The sequence below is a fragment of the Echinops telfairi genome, unplaced genomic scaffold (genome assembly GCF_000313985.2).
Source record: "Echinops telfairi isolate 266 unplaced genomic scaffold, ASM31398v2 ScPeMD7_7407;HRSCAF=8445, whole genome shotgun sequence".
Lineage (NCBI taxonomy): Eukaryota > Metazoa > Chordata > Mammalia > Afrosoricida > Tenrecidae > Echinops > Echinops telfairi.
Genome location: NW_022111307.1, coordinates 75,903 through 90,727, shown reverse-complemented (window position 1 = coordinate 90,727; position 14,825 = coordinate 75,903). Strand labels below are relative to the sequence as shown.

Here is a 14,825-nt window from a genome sequence, read left to right as displayed (position 1 = left end):
TGAGTGAGTGAGACAGAGAGTGAGTCAGTGACTGACAGTGAGGCAGTGAGTGAGTGGATAAGTGAGTCAGTGTGTCAGTGAGTCAGTGTGTCAGTGCATGAGAGTGAGACAGTGAGTGAGTGAGACATGAGAGAGGGAGACAGTGAGAGAGGGAGACAGTGAGAGAGGGAGGCAGTGAGTGAGACAGTGAGTGAGTCAGTGACTGGCAGTGAGTGAGTGGATAAGTGTGAGTCAGTGTGTCAGTGAGTGAGTGTGTCAGTGCATGAGAGTGAGACAGTGAGAGAGTGAGGCAGTGAGTGAGTGAGGCAGTGAGAGAGTGAGAGAGTGAGAGTGAGGCAGTGAGAGAGTGAGACAGTGAGAGAGGGAGACAGTGAGAGAGGGAGGCAGTGAGAGAGTGAGTGACTGAGAGAGTGAGGCAGTGAGTGAGGGAGGCAGTGAGGGAGGGAGGCAGTGAGTGAGGGAGAGTGAGGCAGTGAGTGAGTTGGTGATCACCTTTTTGACACCACACTTCAAGTGAGCCCCAGCTTTCTCTATGATTATGAAGACACCAGTGGGCCCTGCAAAATACTCAACACCAGTTTCACCCCACTTGATGTTGGCTGGCAGGATCTTACTTCTGGAAGATAGAGATAGCATCCCATTGATGATCATTTTCCTGTTTGCAGCCTGGATGGGGCCATTGAACTTACCATGGGCAGAATTGTACAGGAACGGATAGACCATGTCGTACAGCTTAATCGACGCAAGCAGCCCTGGTGACTTGGTGCACCAAGTTTGGCCAAATCTGATTTACTCTGACCTGTACTATTGTGTCCCTGAGATGTGGCTGGGACTGCAAGGGAAGATGCTGCTGCCTGTTGCATAAGGGAAAGCAGAGAGCCAAAGGGAGTTCTATATACATTGTCACAATCAGTTCAAGTGGTCCCTCCCTGCTCTTGCATTCATTATTTGCTCCCCAGATGCGCTCGGCTTCCCCATCCCCCATCCCTGATAAACCATTGCATCAGTTGTTTTCTATGCATTTGCTCTTTCTGTGCTTCATAAACTGGGCAACCTAACAGAAACAATATAAAACAAAAAATGAAATAAAGCAAAAATGATAACAAAAATAAAAATGAAAAGAGTAAGAAAGAAAAGACCAACAACAAAAACCAGAGCAGAAATTTCTGTCGTGGAACAGCGAGAAATATTTAAACCTAGACCAAATTCAGATTGAGTCAAGAGCGAAGTATCCAAGGGAAGCTAACCATGGTTCAATCCATTATAATCAAGTTTACAATCATCTCTTTCTGATAGTATACTGTTTGAGCCCCTTGCCTATGGGGATCTGCTAGAGGCTTAATCTGACTAGATACTCTGTAGATGGACTTTGGACTCCTACCATCCTCCATAGCCTTCTACAAATGAGGTGTTCACAATTTAAGGTCTGATACTTTTCCTTCATCATATTTGGAGTTTGTTATCATCTTTGGTTCACACAGGCTGGTATGCCTCATCTCTTCATGAAGGCAGGTATTGAGCAGGGCCATGTTAGTATTAACTGCTTTGGGGGCTAAGATTAAGTGGGACTAGGATTAAGCCAGAACAGGCTAGGATCTGCTTGCCCACTTGTTATGAACAACTCCAGTTTACTTTGGTGGTCGCATACTAACAAAAACAGAAAACTCGACTGAGAGGTTGGAGACGGAAGCACGGAACAGAGATAGAATTTAGCGAGGAATGTGAAGTTGAGAAAGATTTTATTGAGTCAGGGGAAGAACTCCAGGGAGGGAAGGGAGAGCAGAAAAAGGGATGGGGGCATCTTGAGCCCCCGGATGGGTTCCGAGACCCAATGAGTTAGGTCAGGGAAATCGTGCCTGGCAGCGAGGCAGTGGGACATATATAGGGCGTGTCTTGAGCCAAAGACAGATGTACTGATAAGGGGAATGAAGGCCTTCTGGTTGCAGGGGCTGAATCAGGATGTGGTCTGTGAGTAAATCCTCCTGGAACACTGAAGGAAGGGGCTGTACAGACCCCGCCCGGAGAGATAAGCTCCTTGGAATGCTGCAGGCAGGGACTGCACAGCCGAGCTCTGGCCTTGATAGGGGGGTGGGGGGCACACAGTCCAGCAGGCTATCTTTAGGGAGCTGGGGGAGGTGGCTGCATGGTCTGACCGGCCCAAACATCGAGAACAACAACAAAAATGAAGTTTCTTTTTTGTTTATGTATTTTAGTTCCAACATGATACTTGGAATTAATTTCATATTTGGTACTAGGTTAAACATTTTTGCCAGTGAAGGAGAGGAATCGTTCCTACTTTTTTGATATGGATACCTGAGGAACTTTTCCTCTCTCCTTGCTTTGTTTCTTGACATGATCAAATACAAATTTGGGGCCTTGTGTAAGCTTTATTTGTCAGCTGCTTAATCTTGTTCCTTTTTAAAACTTTTTTTTTTTTAAAGGAAAGAGCTTTCTGTACCTTTTGTTATGCTGTTTATATTTTAATAAAGCATTGTACCGCCATTCAAGATTTTCATAGTAAATGTTCGATTCAGTGTCTGGTATTCAAATTAGGTTAAACCTGTTAATTAATAATATTCCACTTCATGGTAGATAAATTAGAAAACTTACAAATGCTTACAAAGGGAAATAAGTTGTAATGTAATCCTAGAGTATACAGTCAATATTAGGATTTTGATATTTATTCTTTGTTATATTTTCTAAATTAAATCTAAGTTATAGAGCCAGGTGTTTTGACAGTAGACTCTACAGGTGGTTCAGCCCAGTCTCTGCTCAAAGAATGAAGCGTCACTTTAGACGTCAGCTTGGGCTTTAGCCAGTATCATGAGCTTCATAGATGATTGATTAAACCAAGAGATAAAAACAAAAACAAACTCCTTGCCATTGAGTTGATTCCGACTCATAGCAATCCAATAGGATAAAACAGAACTGCCTCTGTGAGTTCCCGAGGCTGTAAATCTTTATGGAACAGAAAGGCTCAGCTAACATCAGTTCAGAGTGCTGGTAAGTTTATACCCATACCAACCAAGCAACTAAAACAAAACAAAACTCCCTGCCATCAAGTCAGTGCTAACTCATAGTGACACCCCCCTTTGGTGGTTTCTAAGACTGTGTTTACAGGAGTTGAAAGCCCAGTCTTCTCCCGAGGAGCTGTTGGTAGTTTCGAACTGCTGACCAAACACTTACCCATTACACCACCACTAACCATAAAAATCTCCAATCCATTGAAACAATGATGAAGGATGTATGATGCTTCAATTTACTATTAATTAATTAACCACTAACTGATCCCTGGCAAACACCTCTGTATCTTTCACAAAGGAATTACAGAAATCTGTGTGCATGTTGTAAGGCATTTAGTAAAGGTGGGTTGTTATATCAAGAGTAGAAAGTAGCAGAAGGTAGGCCTGATTTAATTATCTGATGGGTCATACTCAGACAGTTAATTTACCTTCCAGACTGATGGAGCAAGCCATGATGTTTGGGAAAGAATAGAGGATTTGGGCACTTGCTGAGAAAGATAGCTTTGTCATTGACTATTTTATTAAGGAACAAAGTAATTGAGGGTGAAACTCTAGCACAAATTAGATGCCCTCCTTTTGATTTCTCCTGAATTTTGTAGTGGGATAGAGATTTAGAAACTTCATTTTTGTTGTTGTTCTTGATGTGACTGCCCCTGTTCTAATTTCCACTTAAAAGCAAAAAGAAGTGCTAGCTTCGGCAGCACATATACTAAAATTAGAATGATACAGAGAAGATTAGCATGGCCCCCGTGCAAGAATGACACACAAGTTAGTGAAGTGTTCTGTATTTTCTAAATGCCAAAAAAAAAAAAGCAAAAAGGAACTGGCTCTGAGAAGAAGGCATCCTTTAAGTCCAGGATGCTGTGCAACTGTCTGGAATTAGGAATGTCCCGTAGTAGTGTATAGGGGTTAGGGACTACTGGGTACAGTGGGATTACTGCTTCATTTATTATCCTAAGGTCTTGAACCAGCCGGTAAAATGTGTCTTTCTTTTTGACTGGTAATATTGGGATGGTACATGGGGAATTAACAGGGACCAAAAGTCCTTGCCTAAGGAATTCATTAATAAGGGGTTGTAATTATTTGATGTCTTCAGGTTTTCAAAGGTTATTGCTGCTGGCAGGGAAACTGGGTGGGGTCTTTTAGGAACATCTTTACAAGGGTTTCATATTTAACCCTGTCAGGGACTCCCAGGTCTCAGACTTCAAGGTTTATGGCACTTTCCCATTGTATCTTTATAGGGCTTAGCGGCTCCTCTGCAGTAAGGAACATTTGGAAAGCTATAATGGGACTAGGATGAGGCCCTCTCACTATGTAGGTGTGTAACTTGGACAATACATCTCGGCTTAGAAGAGCAGATGGACATTCAGGGACTACTGGAAATCTATGAGAGAAGTAAAACTTGCCCCAGAGGCACCTATAAGGGTTCTGTAAAGTGTTTGACTACAGATTTTCCTAACATTCCCATAATGGTGCAAGTGTGTGATGCCAGGGGTCTGGGGAAGGAGGTAAGGACAGAGTAGGCAGCCCTAGTATCTAGGAGGAAACTTACTGACCTACCTGCCACATGTATACTCACCCGAGGCTCCAGACCAGTAATAGTGATCTCCTACTGCTGGGCCATCTAGGCTCGGCCATTTCAATCTGCAGTTTAGTAGTTGCACACTCACCTGGCGGTGGTTCCCCTTCTGGGTGTCTCTCATAGGACAGAACGATGCCTAATGGCCAGCTTGTTTGTAGTGGTAGCATGGCCCTCATAGGGGCCTATTCTGGTTAGGGCAATCCCTTGCCCAGTGACCAGAACAACAGCACACATGATGCCTGGTGCCGTGTTCAGGGGTCTTAGAAACCTGGGAGGCAGTAAATGGGCATTGGTTAGCAATTGTGACCAGTACCTGCACATACCTTCTCTCCTTCTCCTGAGCCTGGGCTTCTCGCTCTTTTTACTTGTACTTACTGTAAAAGGTTGCGTTGGCACTAGTGACCATCTCTTCTAAGCTAACTCCCTCAGGCTTTTGCACTAATTTCTGGAGCTTTTGCCAAATGTCCGGTGCACCCTTGTGAGAAATTTGTCTTAGAATAGGATTTTCCCTTAAAAAGTATGTCTACTGTGGTGTGCTTTCTCAGGAATTTTCTCCCCTGCTCTAAGAAACTTACAGGAGTTTCATTAGGTCGTTGGTAAATAGCTGTCACTTTAGTGTAGTTGATGGCCTTTTGCTGCCCTGATTTTAGTCCATTTTTGATACACACTGGAAAATGTTCTCATGCCCACCAGTCTTTGGGATCATTATAATCCCAAGTGGGGTTGGTGGAGACACAACTGTTTCTCCAATTGGATACTTATCATTAACTTTCTGCAAACTTCCTAGCTCCCTTTAGCACTCTCTTTTTCTCAAAGTCTGTCATAATCTGTCCCGGAATGATCATTACATCCTTCCATGCGAAGTCATAGACTAGGGTGAGGTACAGAAAATTCTCTATGTACTGTTTTGGACTGTCTGATTAGCTGCCTGGGTCCCTCTTAATCTGCTTGAGTTCAATTAGGGTGAAAGGCTTGGGAACTGCTCGGGAACCAAACTCCTCAGCTGCCTTGATTAAGAGTAGAACTTTGACGGGGCCATTTTTCCCCCCACCTTCTATAGGTTCAGGGACCGAGGGTGGTCCAGCTGGGCTGTGGGTAGAGAGACTTTCCACTTCAGGGCCCCTTCAGGTCCTTGGTAAACTCAGAACAATGGTCTTTACTATTTCTCAAGAGGAAAAATGCTTTCACATGAGGGAACTCTGTCCACTTCCCCATCCCTTTGCAGAAACGTTCTGGCTGAGTCAGTCGGAAAGGAAAGTGTGCCGTTCGTTGGCCAGGATTTCCCATCACCTAGAATGTGCCGAGGCCAGAGAGTGTTGCGGAAAAATATTAGCTTCCGTTGCTCTAGTGTCTGCGGGTCAAATCTATGCTATTTAGACAGGGTAATGCTGTTCCCCTGGGAACGGATCCATCATTGCCCATCTAGAAAACAAAACAGGAATGTTAGCCTGATGTCCCTGGGTCATAACCTGAAGTCCCAGCGCGTGCCACACCTAAGGTGCCATGAAACTTGACCATATCACAGGAAGGGAGGCTTATTGAAACATGGAGGTAAACACAGGAGAGCAAAAGGGCATACACATGGTGGAGCAGAGAGGCAGACACATGGCGGCGGGAAGTGGAGGAGTAAGGGGCTCAATGGCCCCAGGCGACGTTCTCACTGGCAGCAACTCCAAAGGGCAAATCGAATGGTCCTGGGGATGTCTGCAGCCTGTGCCTGGGGGTAGAAGGCCCTATCTTAGGAAGACTAGTGGTTGCAGACTGCGCACCTTGCAGTTGAAGTCCAACACTTAGAAAGTTTGACCCAGCCACCAGAGCGTCTTCGTCTCTCAAAGGTGGTGAGGCGAAGTCCAAAATGAAAAGTGCACCAAAGAGTCAGTGAGGCAGAGATGTGTGCCTGCTCCAGGGATAGAAGGGTGTCCCGATCTGGGCTTACCTGAAATGTGTGGTTCAAAGGTTTTCCTTCAAGTCACAGTGCCAAAATGTTAGGTATCTGGAGTGGGTAATACCTCTTTGCTTCTCATTCTGAAAGAATTCACACGGAAACTCATTTTGTAATCCAAGTGGGTTTTTATGAAGGACAAGAGAAATTTGGTTTTACAGTCTCTAAGGAGTTCACAACTGGGCACAAGCAGCCACGCAAAAAGAGTGCCCACGTGTGTGGGGTGGTGGTTTGGAATTCCAGGAAGCCAGAAGCCCAAGAACCCTAGAGGCTAAGAGTCTGTGGGTCCTGAGGAGGTCTGGAGCAGGCACATGGGGACCTGCACAGGGGAGGAAGACCCTCCTGCTCCCCCTGCCTCTGACCAGGAGAAGGGTAAGAGAGCTCAGCCTTCCCATAGTCAGGCTTTTGAAGCCTCTTGCTGGGAGGTGCGGTTGATGGTACTGGTTGGCCCCACTGGCTGAATTAGGCCCACCTGGGTGATGTCATGAGCTTGGGCCTAGTTTGGCATGTCCAAGGTCTACCTCCCACCTGGCTGGGGCTTGAGTATGAGCATGCTCAGCTTGGGGTCTTCATAGGTGTCTAATGGTTGCCTGATGCCTTTCCAACCTCTTTTATGGGGACCTTTGTAGGCATAAGAGGGACATCACCCATGTCCCTTAGCTAGTTACCTAACTTTGTGGTTAATATCTCCTCCACAGGCCAGGAATCAGAGCTAACCATTATTTTGTGACAACATGTAATTGGCACTGAACAGGTTTCACGTAGACTATTGTAAATAAAGACTGTACTAACTAGTGAGTGTCTTGTGAGCAAGTTATAAAGTTGATCATCCTAAAATATCAGAACTAAGTTTTTTGAAGTGAACACAATCTTTTTATTTTAAAATATTACTAAATGAGCTGTTTTCTATTCCTCCTCCCTCATCCTTTGCAGTCTGCCGAGATTTTGCTGTCCTGGAGGACCACACCCTGGCTCACAGTCTGCAGGAACAAGAGAGTGAGTAAGCCTCCTTATTCACGTTCCTCCAACGTTCTCTTTTCAGTAATAGCTTGAAGCTGGTTTCTCAGGGTGAGGCGAGAAAATAATTCAGGCTACAACACCCTTCATCATGAAGGATTTGTTAAGATAAATTACACCTAGAAAGTTCTCGGGGTTTTGAAGTAAAAGCTGCTTAAGGAGTAGAAGACTTGAGTGTGTACAACGGAAGAAAAGTGCAGTTGATATTTCCCCTTACCTCGGTGTTGTAGCAGGGGACAGTGTTTGTAGATGGATCTGAGCTATACAGAAAATGGACATATGGCTCTATTCCTCCTCCTAGAATAGTGAACTAAATATCTTTTCCAGGTAATAGTGGTAGCTAGTTTAGGCCACATTGTTGAGCTTTCTGAAGATCTGTGTGTTTACAGTGGAAGATTGTGTTACTTAGAAGCACTTATTATTTTACCTACCATATGAATAGAAGCCTGGGTGGCACAAGTGGGTTGTGATTGCCTACTTTCCTTAAATATTTAATTGAAAAAAAAGTTTCATTATAAAAGTTTGAATTTGACTAGTGATACCATGGAAGAAATACCTGGTGAATTGCTTTTGTAATCTTTACAACTAAGAAAATCCTCTGTGGCAGATACACTCTCTAATACATAGGGTTTCCATGAATTGCAGTTGACTTGATAGTGGTTCACAAGCACCACCACCATTACAAATAATTTTTATTTTTAGTTCATTAATTCATTTTTTAATGTTAAAATTAAATGCTGAAGAATGTAGTTAATGAATAGAACAGTGGTATATGGTACTAGAAAGAACACTGTCTCTGGTGTCAGCATATCTGTTCTATATAATATAAAGACCGGTGCCTAATATGCTCTGTGGGGGAAAACTGAAAACATTTCCCCTGAAAATTGGCACTACACAAGGGTGCCAGTTATCACCACTTTTATTCAGTATCATGCTGGAAGTCTTTGCCAAAACTATTAGACAACTGTAAGAATTCAAGAGAAAGAGGAAATGAAACTCTCCCTGTTTTCAGATAGGATTTTATAGAGAGAGAAACCCGAGGACTACTCCACAAAAAGACTGAAACGTGTGAGGGATTTGATAAAGCAGCAAGATACAAGTTTAACAAGCAGGAAACAATTGGATTTTTACATGTCACTGAGGAACGCTCTGAAAAAGACGTCCAGAAATAATACCATGTACAGTAGCCACACAAAGGATGAAATGCCGAGCAATGAATCTAACCAAAGAAACAAGATCTGAAAACTACAGAACATTATTACAAGAAAGAAAGAGAAACCCACGCGAATGGAAGAAAGACCCAGAAATAAAAGCACCCACCTAAGGGCAACTGATTTTCGACAAAGGACCGGAAAACATTAAATGATGCTGGAAAAATTGAATCTCCATCTGCTAAAGAGTGCCACAAGACCCATACCTCATCTTATGCACAAAAATGAACTCAAGATGGATTAGAGACCTAAATGTAAGCCTCAGAATTATAAGGATCATCTGTGAGATAATTGAAACAAAATTAAGGGCCCTATTGAAAGACATACACAGACTATCAAATATAATAAAGAAAGCATACACAATGGAAGACAGAATAGATGGCTGTGACTCATTGAAAATAAAACACTTTGCACATCAAAAGATTTCATCAAGAGTAAAATGAGAGCCTACAAATTGGGAAAAAGTTTTAGCCAATGACACAACGCACAAGGGACTAATTGTCTAAGTTTATAGAATTCTGCAACATCCCAAAATTAAAACAAACATGCCAGTTAAAATGTGGCAAAGGATGTGTGTAGACAGTTCACAAGGGGGTGACCCTTGAATGACTAACAAATACATAAGGAAATACTCATGATCACCAGCCATCTGGGAGATGCAATTTAAAACAACAATGAGGGGTTAGGGTTAGGGTTTAAAAAAAAATAAAAACAAACAAAGAAACAAAAAAACACACCCAACAATGAGATAGTTCCTTAAACTTAACAAGGCTAGCCCAATTAAAAGGGAAAAAACGCACAAAACAAAACAGCAAACAACAAATGCTGGAACTCTTACACTGCTGGTGGACTTGCAAATGTGCACATTCTGGAAAGCACTATAGTGCTACCTAAAATAACTAGGAATAGAAATAACATGTGAGCCAACAATACCATTGCTGGGCATATAACCCAAAGAAATAAGAGAAAGATGTATGTTCTCTCCTGTTCATTGCAGCACACTTTACAAGAGCAAGAAGCTGTAAACAGCCCAAATGCCTATCAGTAGATTAATAGATAAAGAAACTGCTACCTACACACAACTGGGGTACTATGCATAACTGAAAAGCAGCAATGAAACCACGAAACCACTCATGACCCGGGTAGACCGGAAAACCATTATGGCTATGTGAAATTAGTGAATCACAAAAGGACAAATATTTCATGAGTCCACTATTGAAAAAAAACCACCAAGATGAAGGCAGGCTTCTGCTCCCAGGTCATGTAATCTTGTAAGCCAGTCTCCCAAGCAATGATTTCGACAGCCTGCCTAGGATCCATGAACCATATATCACCCCCTTTATATGCTCATCTTAAAGAAGCACTCATGACAGAGGAGATCTCCCCAGCTGAGTTCAGTTTTTCAAGATAAGGGGAGAGGAAGAAGACCATTCAGTTGTTGTTATACAGCATTGTTCTAAGATCACCCTAAATCAACAGACAAGAGTGGTCTAAGAACCTTATTGGAAATTCAAAAAAGATGTGGGGACGTGTGTCTGGGAAAAGGTGATTACATTTATGTTGGTGGGTAAGCCGGGTGGAGCAACCTCCCATCAAGAAAAAATGCTTAACAATGTTTATATAAACCCCAAGGAGAAAATATATCTGGTACTGTGTTCCTAATTGGACACTTTTGATCTAGTTTCTGTTGGCCCTTGGTATCACAGGCCAAATGGTATAGACTGCTTGGACTTTGGACTCTATCCTTTTTGAAACACACAACATCCTTCATAGCCTGTACAAGAAGGATTTGATGTGGAAGCCCCACTAAGCGAACTAGGCTTTACTTAAAACTCACTTGGAGCAGATTTAATGAATGGGTTTACTCCCTTGGACTAATGGCCTAGTGTGAGAAGAAGCAAATGACTGCTATCTCTAGATTATGGAATTGGGATCATTAGACTTTGGTTCAAATGTCTTGTTTTGAGGGTGCCTAATTAAGGTGGCCCAGGACTACCATATGTTTATGATTTTAATGCCCTCCTTGCTTTCTTATAACATGCATCAGTATGGCAGGCATGGTTCTCCCTTTGAATGGGTGATATTGAAAGTTTTGCCATATCACCAATCCTCACTGTCTGTAAATAGTGCCCAGTCATTTAAGATTTTAATCTGTACAAGACATCAATTCATGTATTTCTATCTGAAGCCAGTTTATACTTGTATAAAATCTCCTTTTCTCAGTAATGTTTTAAATTCTATACCATTGAATAAATTGATGGCACTATCAATAGAATTACCTCATGCCTCAGGGGTGTATGATTTATAATGTTTTCTATTATAAAATGAAAATTATGTCCAAAGTCTCTAAAGTGAATTAGAGACATATGAGCCAGAGGCATATGAATATATATCAGGCTAGCCATAATCTATGTATATTTATTCTCGCCGTAATCTAAGAACAACTAATTCTTTTGATCTGGTTCTGCTCCATACTCGTCCTTATGAAGAGATCATTAAAGATATGGGTACTATAGCAGAGTGTAGTGAAGAAACCAGATGGTGCCCCACTTTCAGAAGGAATAACTATGGGCTCTAAAAGGCTTATCTGCAAACAAGCAGCCATCTAAGTGAGGTGTCAACTAAGTCCACATGGAAGAAACACACCAACCTGTGTGATCCAAGGATTGTAAATATTAAACTCCAAATCCAAACAAGGGAATGCTATGAGAGCTAAAATTGTGAACACACCATTTAAAAATTGTTTCAATTTTAAAATGTTCTGCTTCCTTTTCTAGTTTTTTTATGTTTTGTTTAGTCTTCATTGTTTTATATTGTTTGCTTCCTGCTTTGCATGATATTCTGGATATGAAATCCAGGATAAGTATATCTGTAGAGATAGTAGCTGAATTAATAATTACCTAGGGACATGGCAAGAGAGGATAGGGGGAGATGGGGACCTACCAACAATGAATACAAGAAAAATATGTTCTGAAATTGATTGTTGTAATTACCGTATAACTCATCTTACTATAGTTGAAAAACTAAATTTTTTTGATGTGTGAAATATATGCCAATAAAACTATTAAAAAGAAAATATATCTGTCTGGTCCTTCTTTCACTATGTAATCAAAGTCAGAGCATTGGACTTTATTGCCCTTTTTTATTTAAGGCAAAAATGGGAATAATAATTCATATACTGTTTATTATGTAGCATTGTTGAGAGCATAACATGAAGTAATAGATGTAAAATGTTTGTTAATGATTAGGTTCTTTTAAGTTTACTATGAAGTTTATTATTAATGTGCCAAACCACTGTAACTTTTCTTATCTCAATATTTCTGTGCAGTTGAGCATCACTTGGCATCGAATGTTCAGCGAAACCGCTTGGTCCAACATGATCTCCAGGTGGCTAAGCAACTCCAGGAAGAAGATCTAAAAGCCCAGGCTCAACTCCAGAAGCGCTACAAAGACCTGTGAGGATAGGGTGTGGGAGGGAGTAGTTTTAGGACTGGCTTTCTCATGAAGCAAGCAGCCAGGCATGGGAGAAGTAGACTCGTCTCTAGTGCCTCTGCATCCTTTCACTGTTCAATATAAAATTCTGTGATAGCTCTTAAATAATTTTCTTTAATTTTCAAATTTTTACTCAATGTTCAAACACTTGGCTGAGTCTGGGACATGTGGATTCTGGTATGAACTCTTAACACTTTATAGCTGTATGGCTTTGATCCAGTTGGTCCACCTCTTGAGTTTGTTTTCCTTCCTGCCTCTGCCCCTCAGAGATGGTTAGGGGGAGTCCGGAGGGATGATAGACATCAAAGAACTTGAGCAGTTTTAATGGTTACTTTTCCCTGGATCTTTGTCCTTCCTTTGATGCTTGAACCCCGAGCTTTGCTAGTAGAGGTGGGATGTTCTGGGAAGCTCTGTTCTGCCAGTAAGTTCTTTCCATCTTTTATTAGATGTGAAGGTAAGTCAAGAGAATTGCCAGGGAGCCCCCATTCATTCAAGTAAAACATTTTAGACAGGTCTCTGCTAGTGGGCAAACAAGTTCTCTTAGAAATAATAAACCAGCCTTTCTCTTGTAAGGATGACTACAAAGAAAACATGAAAACAGTGATGGCACATTCTGGTATTTTTGTCAAATAAAGTTTCAACAATTTTATAGCAACACTTATGAGTTACCCTCATACATAGACAAAGAAAGATGGTTTCTAAAATCCATTCTCAAACAATGACTTTGCACTTTTTCTCAGTATTTTAAAACTCATGGAGTGCCTCTCTTTTTCTAAGTAGCTCTTGGAACCTAAAGCTCTAATGCTAGATTTAACTATGAGTTATTTCAATTAAGGCAGATGTGGTGAAGGGAAACACTAAGGAACCCCTAAATCTCCCTTAATGTCATGTTCACATAAATCCCTTTTGTAACTTTGAGGAAGAGTTTATCTTTCTGGTTTCTTATTTGTAGAAAGGGTTTTATTTTTCTCTTTGTACAACTTTTTTATTTTGTAAATAAATAATTTTTAAAGTGTGTGTTATACCTGGTACTGCTTTATGCACTGACTACCACAGGAATAAATCATAGCCTTTGCTTTTAAGGACATTGAACATTCTACATCTAGAGTTGTGTTCACAAGGTACAGAGAATTAAGTAGTAAATTTCATGCCCGTGAAGAGAAGAGACTGGGAAAAGCTTCACGAGAAAGCGAAGATGAATCTTGATTGTTTGTTAGGAGTTCATTATGATAATTTGGGAAGACATTCACAGCTAGCAGTAAAAGCCTACATAAAGGCTGAGAAGTAAAAGGGCTTCGTCTCTCATATAACTGGAAAAACAAGACTAGTATTGCTGGACTGTGGAGAGAATGATTAAGGGCATATTTTAAAGGTGAGGTCAGAAAAGTAGGTAGCCATTGAGCCTTAGTGGTCACATTCATTATGCTAAGGAATCCAAATTTTCACAAATTTTATAATGAATAGAGAATTCTTGAAACAGGTTTTTATTCTAGTACATACTCTGGGGGTCAGGTGAGTGAAGGATTGGAGGAGGCAAGATTGAAAGCAGCTAATGAGCATTGGTCAAGTTAAGAGATATTGAGAAAGATTGAGGGAGGAGGAAATTGAGGCATGGGGCAATGGTAGTTCTATTTACTGAGAAGAAGAGACAAATTGAGATGCACTAAGGTTCTTTGTTACAAATGGAGTTTGAGAAAGTGAGTTCAAATATTCCAGGGTTTAAAATTATTGTCCTGTTCATAACTCACAATGTTCTCTTAGGAAAACCAGATCCCCAGTCAGGTAATAACAATAAATATTAGCAAGATAAATATAAACTAGGACTTAGAGATTGATGAATTATGGGTTTCAAATGAGAAATATATTAAATATTAATATATTTGGAACATAGGGTTATGGAGGTGTTCTTAGGTGGTGAGAAAGACGAAGATTTTTGATTTGTACTTCACTGGCAACATCATCAGCTGGATGTCGCAGGAAGGAAGAATGCTACCCATTTTAGTGTACTTGGGTGAAAAGTTCTCCCAGACATGGGTACTGGGGCTGCTGCCTCAATCCAGGCTTCTTTTTGTTTTTTGCCAACTTAAAATATTTTTCTTTTTATTTTGAAATAATTATAGATTCGTAACAAACTGTAAAAATCATATGCAGAGGTTTCCTTGTGATCAATTTCCTCAGTGGTAGTATCTTACAGAGCTATAGTGCAATATTAAAATAATATTATAGTAAAATATTAAAGAAAGTTAACATTGGTAGAGTCCACAGGCCGGCTTACCCAGATTAAACTGGTTTTACATGTACTCTGTGTGTGTGTGTGTGTGTGTGTGTGTGTAGTTATACATAATTTTATCTTATTATCACTCAGGATATTCTCAGGATACAGAGTTGTTCCATCACCAAAACAATCTTTTTAAAAAAAATCATTTTATTGTGGGCTCATACAACTCTTATCACAATCCATACATCCACCCATTGTGTCACCCACACTTATACATTTGTTGCCATCATTTTAAAAATATTATCTTTCTGCTTGAGCCCTTGGTATCAGCTTCCCATTT

General features: G+C 41.0%; 1 protein-coding gene and 1 non-coding gene across 2 annotated transcripts in view; both read left to right on the top strand.

Annotated features, from left to right (window-relative positions):
* The first annotated feature begins 3,708 nt into the window (after positions 1 to 3,708).
* LOC115871820 lies at positions 3,709 to 3,815 on the top strand. Its single transcript, XR_004047491.1, has one exon. It is a non-coding gene; the product is annotated as a U6 spliceosomal RNA (small nuclear RNA).
* A 3,043-nt stretch (positions 3,816 to 6,858) lies between these two features.
* The window catches only part of CCDC50 (coiled-coil domain containing 50), a 42,877-nt gene continuing 34,910 nt past the window's right edge, over positions 6,859 to 14,825 (top strand). The window contains exons 1-3 of the mRNA XM_004713456.2: positions 6,859 to 6,919; positions 7,481 to 7,543; positions 12,104 to 12,230. Coding sequence (XP_004713513.2) covers positions 6,859 to 6,919; positions 7,481 to 7,543; positions 12,104 to 12,230 — 251 coding nt within the window. The remainder of the gene's footprint in view (positions 6,920 to 7,480; positions 7,544 to 12,103; positions 12,231 to 14,825) is intronic.